This window comes from Ciconia boyciana, chromosome 4 (assembly GCF_034638445.1).
Source record: "Ciconia boyciana chromosome 4, ASM3463844v1, whole genome shotgun sequence".
Taxonomy (NCBI): domain Eukaryota; kingdom Metazoa; phylum Chordata; class Aves; order Ciconiiformes; family Ciconiidae; genus Ciconia; species Ciconia boyciana.
In genome coordinates, this window is record NC_132937.1 from 29,191,809 (window position 1) to 29,214,465 (window position 22,657).

The 22,657-nt window shown below is 46.0% G+C and overlaps 1 protein-coding gene across 3 annotated transcripts in view; it reads left to right on the plus strand.

Annotated features, from left to right (window-relative positions):
- The first annotated feature begins 4,576 nt into the window (after window positions 1–4,576).
- LOC140651070 (pikachurin-like) overlaps window positions 4,577–22,657 on the plus strand; it is a 44,355-nt gene continuing 26,274 nt past the window's right edge. For all 3 annotated transcript variants that reach the window (XM_072860127.1, XM_072860126.1, XM_072860128.1), the window contains exon 1: window positions 4,577–4,860. In XM_072860127.1, coding sequence (XP_072716228.1) covers window positions 4,713–4,860 — 148 coding nt within the window. In that variant the 5' untranslated portion in view covers window positions 4,577–4,712. The remainder of the gene's footprint in view (window positions 4,861–22,657) is intronic.

The window sequence follows — 22,657 nt, forward strand, 5'->3', positions numbered from 1 at the left end:
ATAATATGATGGGTGAACAATTGGCTGACGGGTCAGGCTCAAAGAGTTATAGTAAATGGGGTTACATCAGGCTGGTGGCCAGTCACCTGCTGGTGGCCAGCAGGGCTCAATTTTAGGGCCAGTGCTCTTTAATGTTTTTATAAATGGTCTGGACGCAGGAGTCGAATGTACATTAAGTAAGTTTGCCAATGATACTAAACTAGGAGGAGCTGTGGACTCCCTCGAGGGTAGAGAGGCCTTACAGAGAGATCTGGATAGACTAGAGAGCTGGGCAATCACCAACCGTATGAAATTTAACAAGAGCAAGTGCAGGATTCTCCACCTGGGATGGGGTAATCCTGGTTATACGTACAAACTGGAGGATGAGAGGCTGGAGAGCAGCCCCACGGAAAGAGATCTGGGGGTTTGGGTTGATGGCAAGTTGAATAGGAGTCAACAGTGTGCCCTGGCAGCCAAAAGGGCCAACCGTGTCCTGGGGTGCATGGAGCACAGCATAGCTAGCCAGTCGAGGGAGGTGATTGTCCCACTCTGCACTGCACTGGTGCGGCCCCACCTCGAGTACTGTGTGCAGTTTTGGGTGCCTCAATATAAGAAGGACATCAATTAGAGTGTGTCCAGAGGAGGGCGACCAAAATGGTGAAAGGCCTCGAGGGCAAGGCTTGAGAGGAGCGGCTGAGGTCACTTGGTTTGTTCAGCTTGGAGAAGAGAAGGCTGAGGGGTGTGTGGCGGTGTGCTCCCCCCCTCCCCGCGCAAGCAGTAACCATCAGTGGGAGTCATCCTGATAGCTGCATCCAGCTTATGCTGGACCTTGAGGACGGATGGCAACAAAGTAGCCAAGGGCTGCCTGAAGCAGGGATCTAAACGTCTTGCTGATATGCAAATATGACCATAAGTCAATCATCTTACTCCTTAAATAGTGGACAGCCCCAGGGCCCGTTGAGCTCACCTGCACGGCAGCGGGCTGCACGCCAGGATCTCCCCTTGAGCAGGGACGCCTCTCAAGGTTACTCCTCGAGGCTGAGAGATTCCTTGCCACAACAGATCCTCGGTAAGTGACTAATAGCATGCTAAACTTGGAAATCTTAGCTAAGTGATATAAAGGATTGATTGCGCACATATAATCCTTTAGACATAAACTGTTGACCAAGTCTGGGACTAGAATTGGATCCAGCCACACCTAGACTCCTCTCTGAGAAGGAGTTTAGAAAGTAAGGGGGTCCTTTCTGAACCTCATGACTCAACGGGAGGGTCTCCCTGACAGTTTTGTCTGACCCTGTCCTCTCTGCAGTAAATAATCAAGTGTGCCTCGCCATCGAATCTTGTTAAAACACTGTCGCATTGAACTTTGTTAACTCCCTATTCTATATCAATAAAGTATAGTTTTGCTTCTCTCTTACGAGTGAAGTGCACTCTCACTCCATCCGTGACAGGGTGACCTCATGGCAGTCTACAACTTCCTCAAGGGGGGCAGTGGAGGGGGAGGTGCTGATCTCCTCTCTCTGGTGACCAGAGATAGGACACGAGGAAATGGAATGAAGCTGCGTCAGGGGAAGTTCAGATTGGGCATTAGGAAAAGGTTCTTCACTGAGGGTGGTTGGTCACTGGAACAGTCTCCCCAGGGAAGTGGTCACGGCACCAAGCCTGTCAGAGTTCAAGGAGCGTCTGGATGACACTCTTAGTCATATGGTTTAGTTTTAGGTAGTCCTGTGAGGAGCAGGGAGTTGGACTCAATGATCCTTATGGGTCTCTTTCAATTTGAGATATTATATGATTCTATGATTTCTGACAACCGTGCTCCTCTGGCACAACAGAGTCCTCCATGATAAAGGTCATTTTTTTGTCTGTGAGAGGATGATGTATCTCAAAGCCGGTCTGAGACTGGCAAATGAATCCCTCCCAAAACTCAGCACTGTCAGAAGTACGTGGTACACTTCACTCATCTTGCCTTCTCTCAGATCAATGAACAGCAAGGCATACTTTTATCTTTTAAACCTAATTCTAGGTTTTAATTCTAGATACTCCATTAAAATGCTTCTCCCTCTGGAGGGAGGTTGCAATAACAAATGTGTGCCAAGTGTTATTCATGTTAATCAGTATGCTACTGGAAGACAGCTGGGGACTATGCCAATGAGGAGAGTGTAAAAACCTTACCAGTGAGAAAGCCACTGGGATTCGTTCTGTTATTTAGAGGGAATTCAATAGGCTTGCAGTGGATTACCTTTGTTGGTAGGATTTTCAAGAAGAGCACCTGTTCATGCACCCAGAACTGAATATCTCACTCCATCCTAGTAGAAGGCAAGTTTCCAGCTTGCATGGCTGCAGAGATAATCTTCCAAAACTGTAGTTAAAATTACAAAATCTGTCTGAATCTGACAACAGCCTGAAACTCAGAGGTATGAATTTTTGTGATCCAATTAATTTGGCCTCAATATGTTCAACTCCTACTTAATCACAGACTACTTTTGGTAGATAGGCGTATGTGAGAGAGAAGACAAACTACAGCAGTGGCCAATATGAGTGCTGCCAGAAAAGAAAGTCAGAGGTAAGAAGACATAGAGATAGAGGAGTGAAAGAAGGAAGGAAGGAGATCAAGGAAGAAGAAAAGCAGAAGCTGTAATGTAGTTGATGACAGCACGCTGTACAAATAACAAACAGTTGCTTGGACAATATATAAAGGACAGACTTAACTTTTCTCCACCCTTTGCTGTGATCCGTGATCTGACTCCTCACCAACAAGTGAACAGTCCCACGTGACTTGTGGGCAAATGTGGAGTACAGAGTTCATTCTCTGCCTTCTGAATTGCAGTTTCACAATGCACTGCAGTCCCTGACTCTGCCGGGAATTCCTGCCATGGGCCCTGCATTCTCCCACATGTACTGCAATTCATCAGCCTGCCTTTGCAGAGCCAGAGAAGGGTGTGAGAGAGACACCACTGGCATCTCAAATATGCTAACAGAACTATTCCTCATCTGTAATTCCTGCAGCCTCGAGCATGCTCTCCCAGTGGGGATCACTCCGAAACTTGCATGCTGCCCTTTCTAAGGGGACCAGGTTTCTGTCTCCTTGCCTTGTCCCTGAGGGACGCAAGGGCTGTCCTCTCCACCATCTCCTGTGAGGACTTTGACTTCCCCCTCTGACTTCTTCCTGAGGTACTTGCAGTGCTTTTACAGGATATGGGCTCCAACTCCCTTCCTCTGATCTTCTGTCCAAAAGGACTTCATGACCATTTCCTTCTCTCCTCTTGTACCCCGAAAGAGTACAACTTTCTTTATTTTCCTGTCTCAGCATTGTTCCCACAGAGACATAGCTTTTCTTCTGATTTCCTCCTGTTTTCTCCCCACATATCATAAAATTAGAGCCTGGAACTCATTGAAGAGAGTATCATCAGTGTTACAAATTTAATAAAATTCAAAAAGGGACTGTATAAACATACATAATTTATATGGACATCAAACCCACTCAAAGTTATCAAGGTGAACAGCAAAACAAACAAATGGAGCTCATTTCCAAAACAGCCCACACAAACCCACAAGACATAGCAACTCTGATGTTTCAGGGTTTAAACTGATCTCTAACTAACCGAGATTAGGATGAGACCTAAAGCAGAGGGCAGATAATCCCACATCTGCCTAATGCGAAGTTTCTTGTACCTTCCTCTGTCTGTTAAATTTCAAAGACAGGATACTGCACTAAACGGATTTGGTCTTTTGTCCCACTAACGTTATATTGCTCTGAAAGGATGCTTTAGGCTTCTTCTTGCTCATCCCTGGTTTTTTGTGGGATCCTTGAACTTCACGACTTCCCCTTGTCTTCCTCCCCCACCCCTCCCCATCCCTTCTAATCTCCACAGGGGTTTCTATATTAGTCTGAGTGGCTGGATAGGTCTCAGCCTCCATCTGGGGGATTAAACTTAATTTATCCTCTTAACTCAGCAACAACTTCCTCACCGAATCCTCTCCCTAGCTTTGCCTTCGCCCCAGGACTTGGCTACCGCTCCGGCCCCGTCCCTCCCAGGGAAACCAGGGAAAAAAAGAAGAAACCGTGAACCCAAGTGTCAATGCCGATGCCTCCTGGGGAGAGGAGAAGCCGAGTTGGAGTCCCGCAGGACAGGAAAGGGCCGAGGACATCCCAGCACCCTGCAGGCGCAGGCAGAGGGCAGGGCTGGACTGGGCTGGGGGAGGTCGGGCTGCGCCCTGAGGGGTCCTTGCTGAGGAAGGGGTGACACACGGCCCCAAGGTGCCCGGGGGGCTCCCCGAGTGTCTCCCCCGCAGGGCAGGGACAACCCTGGGGGCCGAGGGTGCCTCGGCGGAGAGGCCGCGGGCAGGGCCGGCCTGCCGAGGAGGCACCGCCGGCACGGGGACCACCCGGCAGGGAACGCCCCGACCCCTCGACCAGGGCCGGGTCGGGGCTGGGAGCTGCGGAGCGGTGGCGGCGGCGCCCCGCGGGGGAGGTGCCGAGCTGTACCCAGCGCCGCCGCGGCTGCCCCACGGGCGGCGGTAATCCCATCAAAGGGCCGGACCCAGTCTCCTCCCCCCTTCCCTTCCAGTCCCTGCCCGGCGCGGGTAAAAACCCCGCCGCTCCGCGCCGGCCCCAGCCCCGCTCCCCGCCCGGCTGCCGCCCAGAGGGGACAGCGGCGGCGGCGGCGCCCCTCGCCCGCGGCCACCGGCCCCCACCTCCCCCGCTCGGGCGGCGGCGGGGGAACGCGGCGCACATGGAGGTGCTGGGCCTCTGCTACCGCCGCTGCCGCCGCCGCTGCCGCTGCCGCTGCCTCTGCCTGTACCTCGCCTCGCTGCTGCTCCTGGCTTCGTGCATCGGGTGCGCGGCGGCGCCGCCGCAGAAGAGCATCCCCCACCGGCAAGGTAGGGCGGGCGGCGGTGCCCGGCGGGTGCGCGGGCTGTTCCCAGGGTGGGGAGATGTCCTTTCAGTGCCGCGCTTGCACCAAGCAAAGTTTCGCGTCCCTTTAAAACTGGCGTTTGCCTCGGGGGGGGAGACGCCAGCAGGGCCGGGCGGGAGCTCCGCCGGCCGGGCAGCGCTGGCGGGGCAGTGCCCGGTGCCGGCCGCTCCTTGGGCGGCTGCTGGCGCTTGGGGTCAGGTCGTGGCGCTGTCGTGTGAAATGAACTCATCCGTGAGCTCAGGACGGACCGAGCCCACAGCGGGGGCGGCCGGGGTGCCCGGCGGGCGAGCGCCGCTCCCCGCCCTTCCATGCAAGCCCCTGCTTTGTCCTCCCACCCGCAGGTGGGAGAGGATGCCCAGGCAATGTCAGGGAATGTGCCATTGGAAGCGGTGAAGTTGCAGGATCAGTGCACGATCCGTTTTCTCTGGCGTTTTGCACCTGTTGCCGGTGGGTTCACTCAAGTTACAGACCGGGACCCGACTGCTGCCACTGCGGAACGAATTGGCAAAATTTTTATCCGTTTTTCCCTGGAGCGCCTAACCTGTGGTGCTGCGTGGGCAGAGTTAGGAGCCAGGTGAACCTCTGTGCCAGTCAGAGGTTTTCTGTCAGCAAGGCTGTGCTTTGGCTGTGACATTTATTTGTATGGTAGTGAATAATGTAAGACATAGGGTAGTAAATGTGAAAGAAAATGGCTAGGGAAGCAATAATTTAATTTAAAAACTTTAGTTATTCTGTACCAAGTGTTACGTGGGGTGCTTCAAGGTCCTGCTTCTGTCTGGCTGAACATTAGTGGTGACCTGCGGGAGAATTCCCACTGCTGTTGGTGGGGTTTTGCACGTCATGGTCCTTAGTGACTGAAAGTTAAAAACCTGGACTCTGAGCAGCTTATGAAACAGTAAGGTAAAATGTAAATGGTGAGATGGGACATAGTGCATGGTGAAGTTTGACATTCTGCATAACTTAAAAATTGTGGTGCTAAGAGAAAATATTGACACCCAGGACAGTTTCAAACACTGAGAATTTCATGGAGTCTTTGAGGCCAACATCAATTTTTATCACTAACTTCACTGGTGTTAGATCAATGGAAAATATAACAAGTTTAGTAAATTCTGCCTCAGCTCACAAAGTGTTTGCAGGATCAGACCCTTTCTGTATATATTCCACAGTGTTAAAAGATTTGTATTGCTGTTTTTTAGAATCAGTATTATGCATTCTCTTGCTCTTGTGAGAAAAATAAAAAGAGTGTACAGTTGGAAACTTAATACTTAAATACAGCCTGAGCTTAAAGCCCTTACTGGACAGATGGCTAATTTTACTGGTCTGACCTTGTCTCTTAGGGATCTAGTCCCATGATCCTTGGTTATCATAATAGCTACTATTAAGTACTTGAGGAAATTCGATAGACAGTAGTTGTGAGTGAGATGATTAGTGGCTTGTTTTAAAGGATTAGATATGTGCAGTTGGGAATGGAAATGTGTAAATGTCTTTTAAAGGTTCCTCTGGCATACTTGTTTCCCCTAATCACAGCAGAATGACAGACCTAGTGGAAATGTATTCCTAGGCATTGAATTAAAACAGTTTAAAACTTGGAAACAAATTATTTGTAGTACTGTGAATTAATTTGATAACATTGTGTGTACGTTAGTTTTGTTAGCTACACATTTTATGTTCATTTTTTTATAGCATGTTATTTCGGGTTCAATCATTCCTTTTCTATTTCTTTGCTGTATAAGAAGTTGCCAGTTTTATATGGGAACAATTTTTTCAAAATCTGTGCAAACATTTGAAAATCCACTTGTAGCAAGATTTGAAGAGGGAAATCCCTCAGAGAGTTTGTGTGCAGCAGTATATAATTTAAATCCCATCTGCATTCTGCCAAGGGCTGTTGGAATTGCAGGCTTCCAAGAATCCTGCGGCTGGGTCCCTACTGTGAAATGTTGCTGTCAAAACACTGAGAACAGGTATAGTTCCAGGTAGCTCACATCTCTGCCTTGTTCTGCAGCATATCACATGCTGGGCAGTTAAGAGTGAAAAGGAACTATCATTTACTCACACATCCAAAAGTAGTGGGTGAAGAAGAGATAAGATAGTAAAAAGTTCTTTAAGATTTTTTTTCCTTTCACTTTGCCCTTTTAATAGCAATAGAAGTGGGACTCGTACAGGAATTGTAACTGAGGTGAAAGCAAAAGGTTCTATTGAGAGAGAAGTGATAAAACCAGTTCATCTTCAATAATGGGAGCTGACCGGGAGGTCCTGTGGGTCAAAAGAAAAAAGATAGTCAAATGCATCACCGTTTTTCCAAGTTTTTCAAGCTCAGTTTACAAAGATCAATTTTGTAATCCCAAGAAAGCAGCAGAGTGAGAAATCTGTCTGCAAAGTTAAAAATAAAATATATAGTAAAATGGCTTCAAATGCAACTTGTTAAATTAAACTTCAGGAAAAAAAGCTGTCATGCTCAAATTCGAAACATCCTGATGACTGCTAAACTTATTTGAACATTTATTTACAGTTACATGATACATTCACTGGAGACAAGGAAATGGGATGACAGACACTTTGGGAAGGGCTTAAAACAAATCCTTAGACACCATGTGGTGGATAGCATAGTTGGGAACAGATTAGGCTGGGATTCTCTAAATCTTGTACCCCCAGAAGTTGGCACTCATGCTGCTGCTTTCAAATTGTTTTCTTGCTTTTGCCTTCTGCAAAGACACAGATTTTTGCCGCTTCTGTTTCAAGTTTCAGTCCAATGGTTGAAGGCTGGAAAGCCTAAACCTAGCCCCCAATGTGTAATACTACTACTAATATAAACACAATAATATTGAATTTTAATGGTTCTATGATTTTGGAGGATTATAGAGGAAAGAGCCAACCACTTAGCTCATTTCCCATGGATGTTCATGGCACGAGCTTGTTGCACTATATTGCATTGTTACTTTTTTAGTATCAGAGTGTAAAGTTACAACACCCTGTAAAATATTAAAACTGTTGAATTGGTCTGCATGGAGAAAATAAAACATATTTGATGCTTAGGAATCCTTATTTTATACATTATGCTTGCCAACTAATATAAACAAAGAATTTGGCTTGAATCGTATCTATTTCCCAGATGTCCATAATGGTAGACATAACTGATTTCTTGTGTAAATGCTGGAGGAATCAGACTGGTTAAAGTCTGAAGACTTTACAAGAGTGTAACACTCAATATCAGGGCCAGATTGTCGAAAGAGCCCAGCTCCATGGTCAGCACTACAGTAAATGACTTTTTTTTCCAAAGAACTTGGCACTGTGATACTTGAATTCTTTAGAAAATCTGGCTATAGTAAGAGCTGCTGGATATGGAACACTTTGGAAAGTCTAGCCCTATTTAGGTATCAAAATAGGTCAAACTACCTTGAAAATCAGGTCTACAGATAGGGAAAATGTAGCAGTCTTTGGCAAAGAAGGTGCTTATTTTAGTTTTTTAAATATTACAAATTTTTTGGAACAACAACAGAATAAGTTGTAATTCACTGTCATAATAAATCCCACATGTAAAGTGTGCAAGGATGAGTTGACCTGCTGCTGAATTTGAAGTGTCTGAGAAAAGGAATGAGTCCGAAGCTGAATGATTCCTAACGCGAGGGCTGCAGAGCTGGCGGAGACGGTGCATATCTGTGAAGCTACAACTAATAGAGAAGATGTGAATAATTTATTTGGGGGAAGATTAATATCATTCTTTTATTGTTTCAGACATAGGCCAAAATGCGTGCTATCAGACTACACTGGTCGATGTCTTTAACACCAATAAAATCAACCAAGCACTAATTATATATGTATTTGTTGTTGTTTATCGCATTTGGGTGTAAGTTGTTTCACAATGTTGTGTGACATTTTCATTTTGATTGGACTTGCCGTCGTAACTCTGGGGCCTGTACTCTGGTAAACCCTGCTAACGCTGATCAATCCCATCACCATCTCGCATAGATACAAGCATTCCCCTAATATCCTCCGGGGCAGCGATGGGAATGCACTAAATTATTTCACTTGAGCATGTTACTTGGTATGTCACTGTTAATCACTCATTTTGAAGTATGTTTTCTGATTTTAGTTAGTCTTATTCACAGCAAAACGTGTTCCATCCTTTCCATCCTGAAATCACTATCTTCCTCTGTAAAAGGAAACTTTCGGTAATGTTTTTCTTGGGCACCATTTTGCCAATGCCTGCTTTAAAACTACTATGCAGACTTCCACCAGTGTTCAAAAAGGTAAAATTAGCCAAGAAATGTTTAAAAATTGGTGAAATTATACCTGTATCGGACATTGGGATTCCCAGTGATGCTTTAGAGAAGAGGGGTTGTTTTGGAGTTAAGGCACTAGAGTGAGCCTTGGGAAATCCTTCTGTCCTGAGGCTGTCAGAGACTTGCTTTGAGAGTTTGCCAGTCCTTCCCAGGCCAGATTTTCAGTTTTCAAAATGGGGTTAGAGTGGTTTTGTGCTTTTATCATTTTCCAACCATGCCATATTTGACAGTAATAGGACTTCTGTACAGTGCTCAGCACAGCTGTACCCCAATTTTAGTCAAGGCTGCTAGGCATTACCTTAGTAATAATATGTAGGTGAATGCCTCCATATCTTCAAGCATGCCTTGCAGAAAAAAACCCTTTTTTTTCTCTGGAAGATACACAGTGACACTGGACTAGACAGGGCACACAGTATACTGTGCATAGTTCATTATGAGCAAGCACATCCAACGTTCAGATTCACATTCTTAAACTTAATGGCAGGGATTCTGAGTATCGGTCACCCAAAAGGCATCCTGAGGAGCAGGAGAGTACTCTGTTGTCTTAAAACAGAAAATTTCAGTGGTTGAGTTCTCTTCAGTGCCCCATGAACACATCAATTAGCTGGGAGTATACTTGGGAGTTCCCATTCCTCAGATCAAACTTATATTGGGACTCAACCCTATGCCTAATTCTGCTTATATCCCTTTAATGTGGTCTTACTGAAAATAAAAATTAAAAAAAAATAAGTGACTAGCATTGTTGCTTCATGATGGAGACTCAAAACAGGACTGATAGGACCTTTTCACAGCTTTTCTGCCACACATGAAGTGAAACACTAAAATAAATGGTTATAGAAAGTTTTTCTGATATTAAAAAGTTATTAAAATATATCAAAGATGCCTGTAATCTGAGTAAATTACCATGAAGAGGTCTTTGCAGACTTTATATTATTTCATATATTAAAGAGTGTACAATTTAGTGCCATATTTATTGGTGAATGTGCTGCAGTGGTCTGTGATCATGTAATAAAGGACTTTCTAAACCACAGGCACATGGGAGACTATGTTAGCTATGTGATCTTGAATCAAATTTCCTATTGTTTTTATCTGCAAACAAATGATCTATCTGAAAAAAAACCAAACAAACAAAAAAACCCCCAACAAAACCCAAAACCTGTTCTTCACAATTAATTCCAACTGAAAGGAAATACTTTTGGGTAAGAATAGGCAAGATTTGATTTACTTTTATTTTTTATTTTTAGTAAAGATGCTTACACATGAAAACCAAATTAGTTCTTTCATATAAAACAAACCCCCCACAATTCCTTAATGTGAACATCCAAACCAAACATCCAAAAGATGAACATTATTTTTTCTGACTTTTCAGAGTTTCTGAGCTGAGAACAAGCACAGACGAATTCGTCTTTGAAAGTAACTCTTTCAGGAGGTCATAAGCCACTGAAAATTGGAGGCTTAGGGGGAAAGCTCAGTCGAAACTAGGTAACTAACTCAAACCTAGCTAATGATACGGTGTGTGGTGATCCATAAAACTCTCCAGGTGAGAGGTGTATAGTGTGAAATACACTGAGTTCACACCAGTTCTTCTACCGAGCGCAGTGTAACTACACCCAGGAGTAACGACTACTCATGAGGAAAGCTCCTCAGGATTTTGGCCTCCAATGAAAGAGAAATCCACACAATATTGACCCAGGGAGCCTTTTATCCAAAAGGAAGAGGACAGCTATGGGGCCGTGGGAGAAACTGTTTCTTCTGTTAGTGACTTGCTGGCCGTGTAATTGGATAGTCAAAATACACCGGCTTTGTTTTCTTAAAAAGATCTTTCATTCAAGCATTGGCAAAAGTTATCCTGGATAATTTTTAGACCTAGAAGAGATAAACCATGTGCAGGTGCTAACATATTCTGCACCTGGCTTTCTGTGTGTATCACCAAGTGGTGATGGGGTGTCTTTCAATTTACCTTATTGTTAATAAACACTTTTTAAATAACAGTGCAGATAACAGTTGTGTTAAGGGCAGTTGTTCTGTGAAGGGGACACCGAGCAGTTCTGACTTTCACTGTGTCCTCAGAGGATAGTCAGACTGGTGTAACTCACACAGAAAGATATCCGAGGCTGTAAGAATCCCAAGCCAAATTATTCTTCACACCTCTCTTGATTTTTAAAGTCATTTGAAATTGCTGGCACCTGTGAAAATGATGGTAAGGTCAAATATCAACACCTGTGTACATTTGGAACTTGCAATTTGAATTGTCTTTCTAAAATGAAGGGAAATGAGCATCTTGTGAATGTTGAACATGCTGTTTTCAAATACAGAAATCATTACGATTCTTCTGATGTTTTAGAGGCATTATTGCACATATAAAGTTTTAAACCAAGACTGGCTTTGTGTTGCTGAGCTCAAAAATCTTGTGAAAAAATCCTAAGCATAAAGATTATAGAGAATTTCACTCAAGTTAAATTCTTTCATGCATGAGAAATTTAAACTAGAAGATCATTTTAGGAAAAAACATGAACAAAACCTGTCAAACTGCAAATGGAAAGTAAGTGTCTAGGACCAAAACTTTTGTGGTTTTATTAGAGGCAGCAGAAGCCAGAATTTGTTACTTGGAACAAAAATGTTTCAGCTCTGTTTCGTATTCTGCTTTCTAGATAATCACAGGAAAAGACAACATGTTTCTAAAAATAAGCAGGCTTTTTATGAAGATGACTATTTACAAAGATGGTGGCATTGCAGCTGGTACTCCAGCCATGCACACAGACACCAACATCCTGCTGGCATTTTTAATTCCCGTTCCCATTTCATGGCATTCCTGTTCCCATATGAACCCGTTGTGTGGGGGTTGCTACTGTTTTCATCTTAATTGAACAGTTGTAATGGCAGCGCTATGGTATGGTGAACTATACAGTCAAGAACTGCAGCACTCTCCATATATGGACTTAGTAGGCTGAGATGAGAGCGTTCGAGCCATTTACTTCTGTGGAGTTGTAAGATATAGTGATCATGGCGAGGATGAAAGAAGAAACCTGCAGAATATGAGGGAAAGAAAGTCACTGTTGGAAAAAGGACTTGACAGCACCTAAAATGGGCAGAAAGGGGAAAAGAAAGAGCCTTTTAACCAGCTGATGCCAAGAGAAGGGCATGGCTTGCATAGGGAGGCAGCCCTGGTAAGGGTTGGTACCAAAGGATTGGACTCTGCAAGCTGCAGAAGCCAACGTGCCAGAGGAGCAGGGAACGCTTTGAGAGAATTAGGGAGTGTTAGATATTGACTTTGTGGACATCATAACTGTGCCTGGGTCATTCGCTATTTGTTCCCTTACGTAGTTGGTCTCTACTTACACTGAGATATATTTCTCTTGTAGCAAAGAAGGTTTCGTCCCTCCCAGTCATTCTCCCAGCTTTCACATCGCACTGCTTGTTACTGGCTCTTTGGATACACAGCCGTGTCCCACACTACGTTAGTGCGGGGACTCAGGTTTAAAAAACACATCTATTTCTGTCACTTAATAGAGACAAAGAATTTCCTCTGTGGCTTTTACTGATACTGCTGGTGAATTGAGAGACTTGCTGACTGCAGAAGGTAGTGAAATTATCCTGTTTCTTATGGATGAACTGAGTTGGAGAAGAATTTCCTGCTCCTTGAGAAGATGCCAGATTTCCTCCCTGACCTGGCATTCAGTAGCCTTTAATAAAATCACAGTTGCAAGCGAGCTGGTTTCTCTAGTCAGGTTAGGATCACGGTGCAGTGGGAGCCCCGGTGTATGTACCCTTGCAACAGAAAGGCCAGCAGCATCCTGGGCTGCATTAGGAGTGTTGCCAGCAGGTCAAGGGAGGTGATCCTTCCTCTCTACTGAGCAGTGGTGAGACTTATCTGGAGGATTTGGTCCAGTTCTGGGCTGCCCAGTAGAAGAGAGTCATGGACATACTGGAGCGAGTACAGCAAGGGGTCACAAAGATAATTAAAGGACTGGAGCATCTCGGGGACAAGGAGGGGCTGAGAGGAACAGTTCAGCCTGGAGAGTAAAAGACTCGGGGGGATCTTATCAATGTATATAGATATCTGATGGGGGCAGTAATGAAGATGGAGGCAGCCTTTTCTCAGTGCTGCCCTGTGACAGGACTGGAGGCAATAGGCACAAACAGAAACACAGGAAATCCCATTTAAACGTAAGATAAAACTGTTTTTACAGTGAGGGTGACTGAGCACTTGCCTGGAGAGGTTGTGGAGACTCCATCCTTAGGGATATTCAAAACCCAACAGGGCAAAGTCTTGAGCAACCTGCTGTAGTTGAGCCTGCTCTGAGCAGGAGTTTGGACTAGGTGGTCTCCAGAGGTGCCTTCCAACCTCATCCTCTCTGTGATTTTGCAGAGTGTCACAAGTATCTTTTGAAACTGTGTATTTCAGCTCTGGCGTCTAGCTTCCTTTGAGCTGTACTCCATCCTGTCATGGCCTGAAAACACCAGCTGGACTAACTGCTCTACTTTCTACAAATAAAGTGAGTGTTTGCTTTAGTTGTGATCAATACAAAGATGTTTGGTGGGACGTCACTACTGTTTGAGGTGGTGTAGCCGTACGAGCACAGCTGGTGTAGCTGTGCCGAAATCTTGGGGATAACCAACCCGCACGTTTATTTGTGTGGTACTCTCTGGGGCATGACCAGATCGTTTGTGTCCACCACTAATGAGCTTCAAAACAATTACTCAGGGGAGTTGTGGAATTGTGGGAACCCAAGATGCTGCGTGTCCTGTCCTCACCCTACACATTTGTTGCTTGTCACATGGTCAGCTTTGTCCTCTTCATACTTTAATCTTTGTGTGTCCATATGTGATTGTCAGGTTTTTCTATCTGACCACTTTTCCAGAAGCTCCCCTTGAATTTTGTTTCTTATACCAAATAAACTATTTCTTCAAGAGTTCAGTTTTGTATTGTGTATCAGCAAGAGAGAAATTTGTAGTAGATAAAGCAAAGAGATTAAGAAACATCATTTTTCAAGTAGTATGAGCAATTTTGCCATGGTTCCCATTGAAGATAATAAGCTTTGGATAGCGAACACCTGAAAAATATACCCTTAAGTGATATTGATTGATGGGAAAAGAAAATGTCAAGTTATTTATTTGACATTTTTATAGTTTAACTGGCCTTTTTATTTCTCTCTCTATATATTATATATATAATGAAGCTGTATTTTTGATAATAAATACAAAGTCTTTTATATGTGCTTCTCTTATGTATTTTACCCATGTTATAAATGCTCAGAAAATGTAGCAGGCTGACTTTTATCCTTCTTTTTATCATTTCATTTCAGAACAGTAATAGCCTACTTAGTAGAGTTTATTTTCACCAACAATGCCTAAGACTCAGTTATGAACTTTAAGCACTGTGTGATCAACTTCGTTAATGCTTTCCTGTTTCTGCTTCCAGTACTGTTTGAAATGCCATGTTTTGTGGAGCTTCTCTGATGTTCGTGCTTCCTAACACCTCAGATGCATAACCCACAAGAGAAAAAGAGAACAGCCTTTTTTTTTCCTAGTGGAAGTGGGTTGAATTCCCTTACATGGCACCCGAGTCAGTGTAAAAGGGGAGGGAGAAGCCCTAGGGTAGGAAGGTGGAGGTAAATATGTGAAGGGAGAGGGATGGAGGAGTGGGGAGGTAGCAGGGCAGAAGAAGGTGTGAGACCTTGCCCTTGCCACTGGCAGTGAGCTGCTGCTTTTGCTCATTGGTAGGATGAAACTACACCTCTGCATGACACAGTTTTTCTTGGGTGCAGAGTTTTCTCTGTGGCTCACCCGGTCTGTCTCACCCGGGCAGCATGTGCAAACCCGCTGGGGTGCCTGGCTATAAAGCTGCTGCTGCTTGCTGCTGTTGCTCATCAGCTGAGTGGCTTTTTAATTGATTGTTGTTCCTGGTGTATCACAGAATCACAGAATCGTATAGGTTGGAAAAGACCTTTAAGATCATCAAGTCCAACCGTTAACCTAGCACTGACAAGTCCACCACTACACCATGTCCCTAAGCACCACATCTACACGGCTTTTAAATACCTCCAGGGATGGTGACTCAACCACTTCCCTGGGCAGCCTGTTCCAAGGCTGGACAACCCTTTCCATGAAGAAATTTTCCCTAATATCCAGTCTAAACCTCCCCTGGTGCAACTTGAGGTCGTTTCCTCTCGTCCTATCACTTGTTACCTGGGAGAAGAGACCAACCCCCACCTCTCTACAACCTCCTTTCAGGTAGTTGTAGAGAGCAATAAGGTCTCCCCTCAGCCTCCTTTTCTCCAGGCTAAGCAACCCCAGTTCCCTCAGCCGCTCCTCATCAGACTTGTGCTCTAGACCCTTCACCAGCTTCGTTGCTGCTCTTTGGACGCGCTCCAGCCCCTCAATGTCTCTCTTGTAGTGAGGGGCCCAACACTGAACACAGTAGTCGAGGTGCGGCCTCACCAGTGCCGAGTACAAAGGGACGATCACTTCCCTAGTCCTGCTGGCCACACTATTTCTGATACAAGCCAGGATGCCATTGGCCTTCTTGGCCACCTGGACACACTGCTGGCTCATATTCAGGCAGCTGTCAACCAATACCCCCAGGTCCTTCTCTGCTGGGCAGCTTTCCAGCCACTCTTCCCCAAGCCTGTAGCGTTGCATGGGGTTGCTGTGGCCCAAGTGCAGGACCCAGCACTGAGCCTTGTTGAATCTCATACAATTGGCCCCAGCCCATCGATCCAGCCTGTCCAGGTCCCTCTGCAGAGCCTCCCTACCCTCAAGCAGATCAACACTCCCACACAGCTTGGTGTCATCTGCAAACTGACTGAGGGTGCACTCGATCCCTTTGTCCAGATCATTGATAAAGATATTAAACAGAACTGGCCCCAACACAGAGCCCTGGGGGACACCACTTGTGACCGGCCACCAGCTGGAGTAAACTCCATTCACCACCACTCTTTGGGCCCGGCCATCCAGCCAGTTCTTTACCCAGCAAAGAGTACACCCGTCCAAGCCATGAGCAGCCAGTTTCTCCAGGAGAATGCTGTGGGAAACCGTGTCAAAGGCTTTACTGAAGTCTAGATAGACAACATCCACAGCCTTTCCCTCATCCACTAGGCGGGTCACCTTGTCATAGAAGGAGATCAGGTTGGTCAAGCAGGACCTGCCTTTCCTGAACCCATGCTGGCTGGGCTTGATCCCTTGGTTATCCTCTACATGCCATGTGATGGCACTCAAGATGATCTGCTCTATCAGCTTTCCCGGTACCGAGGTCAGGCGGACAGGCCTGTAGTTCCCCGGGTCCTCCTTCTGGCCCTTCTTGTAGATGGACGTCTCATTTGCTACTCTCCAGTCAACTGGGACCTCCCCAGTTAGCCAGGACTGCTGGTAAATGATGGAAAGGGGCTTGGTGAGCACTTCTGCCAGTTCCTTCAGTACTCTCAGGTGGATCTCATCAGGCCCCATAGACTTGTGAATGTCTAAGTGGTGCAGCAGGTCACTAACCATTTCCCCCTGGATTATGGGGGCTCCATTCTGGTCCCTGTCCCTGTCTTCCAACTCCAGGGGCTGGGTACCCAGAGAACAATTGGCCCTGCTATTAAAGACTGAGGCAAAGAAGGCATTAAGTACCTCAGCCTTTTCCTCTTCCTTGGTCACTGTGTTCCCTCCCCCGTCTAATAGAGGCTGGAGATTCTCCTTAGCTCTCCTTTTGCTGCTAATGTATTTGAATAAGTATTTTTTGTTGTCTTTTACAGCAGTAGCCAGATTGAGCTCTAGCTCGGCTTTGGCCCTTCTAATTTTCTCCCTGCACAACCTCGCTACACCTTTATAGTCCTCTTGACTTGCCTGCCCCTTCTTCCAGAGGTCATAGACTCTCCTCTTTTTCCTGAGTTCGAGCCAGAGCTCTCTATTCAGCCAGGCCAGTCTTCTTCCCCGCCGGCTCGTCTTTTGACACCTGGGCACAGCCTGCTCTTGTGCCTTTAGGACTTCCTCCTTGAAGAATGTCCAGCCTTCCTGGACTCCTTTGCCCTTTAGGGCTGCCTCCCAGGGGACTCTGTCGACCAGTCTCCTAAACAGGCCAAAGTCTGCCCTCCGGAAGTCTAAGGTGGCAGTTCTGCTGCCCCCCCTCCTCACTTCTCCAAGAATCAAAAACTCTATCATTTCGTGATCACTCTGCCCAAGATGGCCTCCAACCATCACATGGCTCACAAGTCCTTCTCTGTTTGTGAACAAGAGGTCCAGCGGGGCACCTTCCCTAGGTGGCTCCCTCACCAGCTGTCTCAGGAAGTTATCTGCCACACACTCCGGGAACCTCCTAGACTGTTTCCTCTCTGCTGTATTGTATTTCCAGCAGACATCCGGTAGGTTGAAGTCCCCCACAAGAACAAGGGCTAGCAATCGTGAGGCTTCTCCCAGCTGCTTATAGAATAGCTCGTCTGCCTCCTCATCCTGGTTGGGTGGTCTGTAACAGACTCCCACCACAATATCTGCCTTGTTGGCCTTCCCCCTGATCCTTACCCATAGACACTCCACCCTATCATCACCATCATTAAGCTCTAAACTATCCAGACACTCCCTGACGTATAGGGCTACCCCACCACCTCTCCTGCCTCGCCTATCCCTCCTGAAGAGTTTATAGCCATCCATCGCCGCACTCCAGTTGTGCGAGTCATCCCACCATGTTTCCGTGATGGCAACCATATCATAGTTTTCCTGATGTACAATGGCTTCCAGCTCCTCCTGCTTGTTGCCCATGCTGCGTGCATTGGTGTAGAGGCACTTCAGCTGGGCTGTCGTCCATGTCTCCTTCATAGAAGAACATCCCTTATGTGCTTTGAGGCGTTTCACTGGCATTTCCCTCTTGGCTCCTATTGCCTCAGTATCCCCTAGCTCAACTCTGTTCAACTTCGGCTGTGCCCCAGCGTACCCTGCACATCTCAGAGACACAGGCCGAGTGCCCTCGCTGGCACCCGCTCCCTCTAACCGTGGCACGTCGTCCCTCAGCTTCCCTTGGGAAGCCTGATATTACTCCCCTTCCCCTTCAAGTCTAGTTTAAAGCTCTGTCAATGAGCCCCGCAAGTGCCTGAGCAAAGATTCTCTTTCCCCTTTGAGAAAGATGAATCCCATCAGACGCCAGCAAACCTGGTGCTGTGTAGGCCATCCCGTTGTCAAAAAACCCAAATCCGTGGCAATGACACCAGCCACGGAGCCATGAGTTGATAGATTGGGTGCCTCTGTTCCTTCTAGTGTCACTGCCCACAACTGGAAGGAGAGAGGAGAAAATAACCTGTGCTCCAGAGTCCCTTACTAGCCGTCCCAAGGCCCCGAAGTCTCTTTTGATTGCCCTAGGACTTTGTGTTGCAGCTTCATCGCCCCCCCACATGGAAGAGCAGTAAAGGGTAATAGTCCGAGGGCCGTACCAGGCTAGGGAGTATCCTAGTGATAGACCCAGTATCCTAGTGTAGTCCCAATATAGAAACTCATGGAGGGAGATGGGGTCGGAGGGGATACGAGGGGATGTGCTTGGCATTCTGATTCTTATCCAGCCCATCCTACTGATTATTAAAGTCTATTGCACAGACATGCTAACATGCTGTTGCTTGTTTTCAGCTACTTTCTAACACTTATGTTAAACCTCCCAGAGACTTTTTTTTTAAGTTATTTGAAAACTGGTGAAGTAGCCAATGAGAAGGCAGGCAGTGGCAGGGCAGGCAGGGCCGTGGCAGCAGGCAGGGCCAGCTGCAGCCCTCCAGCCACTGGACACATCTGCAGGGATGAGGCAGGTCTGATCCAAGTCTGAAGTTATGCAGCTGGAGTGTCTTGGTGGGGCTTTTTAAAGGCATCTATACTACATTTATACTGGAAATGAAAAGCATTTCCATTAGGAGAAATATTTCACCAAGTATCTCAGATGCAGGTACAGTTTATGCACTTGTGTTAGTCAGACTGGCCTCTGATCCGTAATTATCAAAGACACAAGCCTGTAAGAGTTATCCAGAGATTGCCCTGTCTGTTCCTCTTGACAAAGGCAGGACAAGTATAAACTAGACCTTTGCTCAGAGATAATAGTCTACCCTGCTTTTAATAACCTTCAGCACCAGGAATTCCCCAAAAGTGGTTCCAGTGCATAACCGTCCACAGCTAGAATTTTTTTTCTGTATCTATCTCTTAAAAAAATTATTTAAAAAATCTGTTTCTGCTTTTCCTTCTCACACCTGGAAGGATGGGTCACTATGCACTGTGCAGAGCTCCCCTCTGGGGAAAACCTCCTTTCTCCCTCCCTTCTCTGCAGAGTTGGAGCCTTCCCAGGAGCAGAGCCTTGCTCTGGGGAGGAGTGCAGGGTGGGAAACGGAGCTTCCCACCTCTGCCCTTCTCTTCTGCAATCTGCAGGGCCAAGGCAAAGCAGGAAAAACCATGACAAAGTCGCCACTGACATTGTGCCTGTTCATTTTTAATGGGATTTGCTGTGTTGCACTGTAGCTTAAGTTCTGAGCTTTGCCTCCTTCATTCCTCTTCCTTGGGCTATAAATACTCTGATGACTGTCACCTCAAATGTACCTGGAGAAGATAACAGATGCTGTATACTGCCTCAGAAAAACATCACGTGGGTCCAAGCCCACATGAGTGCTCCCCTTGATTAATGGCTTCTTTATGTGGGACCAAAGTAATTGCTTCCATTACCAGTTTCATCAAAGCATTTTGGACAATATCAAACTTTCTGTGCCTGACAGGCCAGAAAGGAGAACGACTGTATTTGTACAGAATGTGTTTAATTTTATGTTTATATAAATTGTTTCCTTGTTCTTTATGATCAGAGCTAGTCTCCATGCCTTCCTAGGTATTCACAGGATCCAACTCAGAGGACATTCGCAGGTGGGATCATCACTGAGGCAGATCTTCAGAGCATATACAAGTAATAGATATATTGCACCTCCCTTGTTTGCAGGTTCCCATCCAGCGGGCTGCAGAGGGGAGTAGGCTCCATTGTGGTTTTGCACGGTGCATGGTGCTACCGGATTAACAGATTTCATGCTGGATTTTGAGAAGAGAGATATTTCTGACATGAATTGTAGGAGGAACTACAAATACCCAAAGAGTTTTACCCTTCAAAACTATTTTTTTTTTTTTTATAATGTAAGCGTGACCAAAGACATAAATTTTTAGACCAGTTTTAATATCCATTTCTAGTGTGCTTAATACATGATGTTCTGTAAAATCTTGCAAAATACCTCAAGCACACATTTATCTCAAAATAATGTTAGTAAAGTAGCGATATGTATTGCAACAGTTGTGATCAGCTGACAAACCACTTTGATATAATGCTGCAGCATGACTGTTCCAAAGCCATGACATCTCCTGCATCTCAGTGGCATAAACATTGCTTGTGTCAGATCGCGCAGTCCCTTTGTCGTGGTTGCAAAGGGAAAGTTCAGTCCAAAAATGGACATTTTTTACTTTCTGCCAGGTTGTGTGAAATTCGGACTCTGTCAACCAGAAGTGACTCTGAATCCCCAGATGCACATCAATAAGCTGCAAGGTCAGGAGCGGTGACAGTGGAGGACTGTGGGGACAGCCACACCGCATGAGATGCTCCTCTCTGCCTTGCCCTCTATTGTTCCCAAGAAATAACTTTTTTTCGCAGGGCAGGGCTCGCTTAGGTTTTCCTTTTCCTCTTGGTTCCCGGTTTAATCAGGAGGCAGCGCGGTCCCCGGCAGGGTGAGTGCCACGTGCCTGCTTGTCGCGTGGTTTTGTCACAGGGAGGGCAGGATGCAGTGGTGTGGTGAGCAGATCCTACACACTCCCCAAACCGTTGTTTGACCACAGAGCATTGGCCGAGGCTGCTTGCGAAGACAGTGCTAGGTGCTGATGGTACGCCTCCTGCCACTGTCTTTGTTGCATTAGGGAAATTCCCTGACTTTTAGGGAGAATTAAACAAGGAGGATGGAAATAAAGACCTCTCTGGCTCCTTGCTCTCATTTTCCCTGGCGTGAGTTAGGACTTACTCCTCCAGTGACAATCAATAGGCCAGTGTAACTGAGGTCAGTGTTTGGCGCTCTGTGTCTCTTTCATCATCTGCAAACTGGAGATAGTAGTGTTTAGTAGGGCTGTGTGAATAATTAATGGTGTGGCTCCTTATTAAACAGATGTTGCCTCTCTGTTTGCAGATAGTCTGCAAATGGATTGCATTTTTTTTCAAATTTATTTGTTGTTCCAAATTATTCACCAAATACTTTCTGTAAATAATTTTATTGGCCTATAGTGCATTCAGAATATGAATTTGAAGCCTTCCTTAAACGAGTATTTGTCATTGTTGGGTAAAATTTGTTATTTCAGCAACTATGTCTCCCAGCAAACTTGTCTCATAGAGCCTCCCCAGAAAAGTAATACAAGGAAGGCACGAATATGTTAGAGTGAATGTTTAGGGGGGTATTTTTTTTTCCTTTAGTACTGTTGCAGCTCTAATACTAATCTACCTCACAGGGTATTGTGAAGATTGGAAAGGTGTTTTCTGAACATAAAATGCTGCCTAAGTAGAGCTGTTGTTTCTAAGACAGTGATACCTCAGCCCTGGCCGCTCTTCCCTTCCTCTCCTTTCAGTAGTGGGTGGTACTTGGTGGTGTATGGTCCAGCTACTGCTTCTGAACACAGGGCAGGAGGCGAGCATGAGAGGTAGTACTCTCTGCTGTGCTCAGAGCCCCTGAACAAAGCAGGGATCCATGAGAGACAGTCTATGCTAATAAAGAAAATGGGTGAGGGCCCAGAGAGCAAGTAGCATGGCATGGTTTGGCTCTCATCCATATGGCTGAACTCCTTTCCTTCCCAAAGATGTCCATACTGACTTACAGACATGGCCTGTGAGCTGTGCTGTCCTCCAAACCATCCCCGGGCACTTCCCTGGGAGACTTTCCTGGGAGGCTGAACCTGTGCCATGTACTGTACAGGCAGTTAAAATGAGTGGATGTCCCCGTCTTTGGGTCCTGTGTAGTTTCTAGCATCTCAGGAACAAGTTTAAAAGCCTACAGGTTGCTCAGCTGCATTGCCTGAATCACTGAGTGGTTATTTGTTTACAGGAGGAGCCGTTTTGGACATGCTCAGCTCCTCCGTGCCCCTTCTCTGGGAGCTAGGGGAAGGGAGGTGCTGATGGTTGTGGGATAATTGCTGAGGTGACTTAGAAATTAGAACTTATATTCACACTTTTAGGTAAGGCACAGCATTGAAGAAGCTCCCCAGGTGGAATGCAGCTGACACGCAAGGAATCCATTCCATGGAAGTTCCCTAGGCCTGCAACCTTAGATGTTGGTAACGCCAGGGGAACTTGGTGTGCTGACTCTAAGAGGCGCTGCTCGGAGGGTGGAGTGGTGTGGAGATGCCGCGGCCAGGCTCTGCGATTATATGGGAACTTAAAGGTGTCATGGAACCTTTAAGCTGCATATTTACTACCCCGGGCCAACAACCTGTCACGTTTTTGACAAAATGCTGTCCTTTTGGTGAACTTTGCTC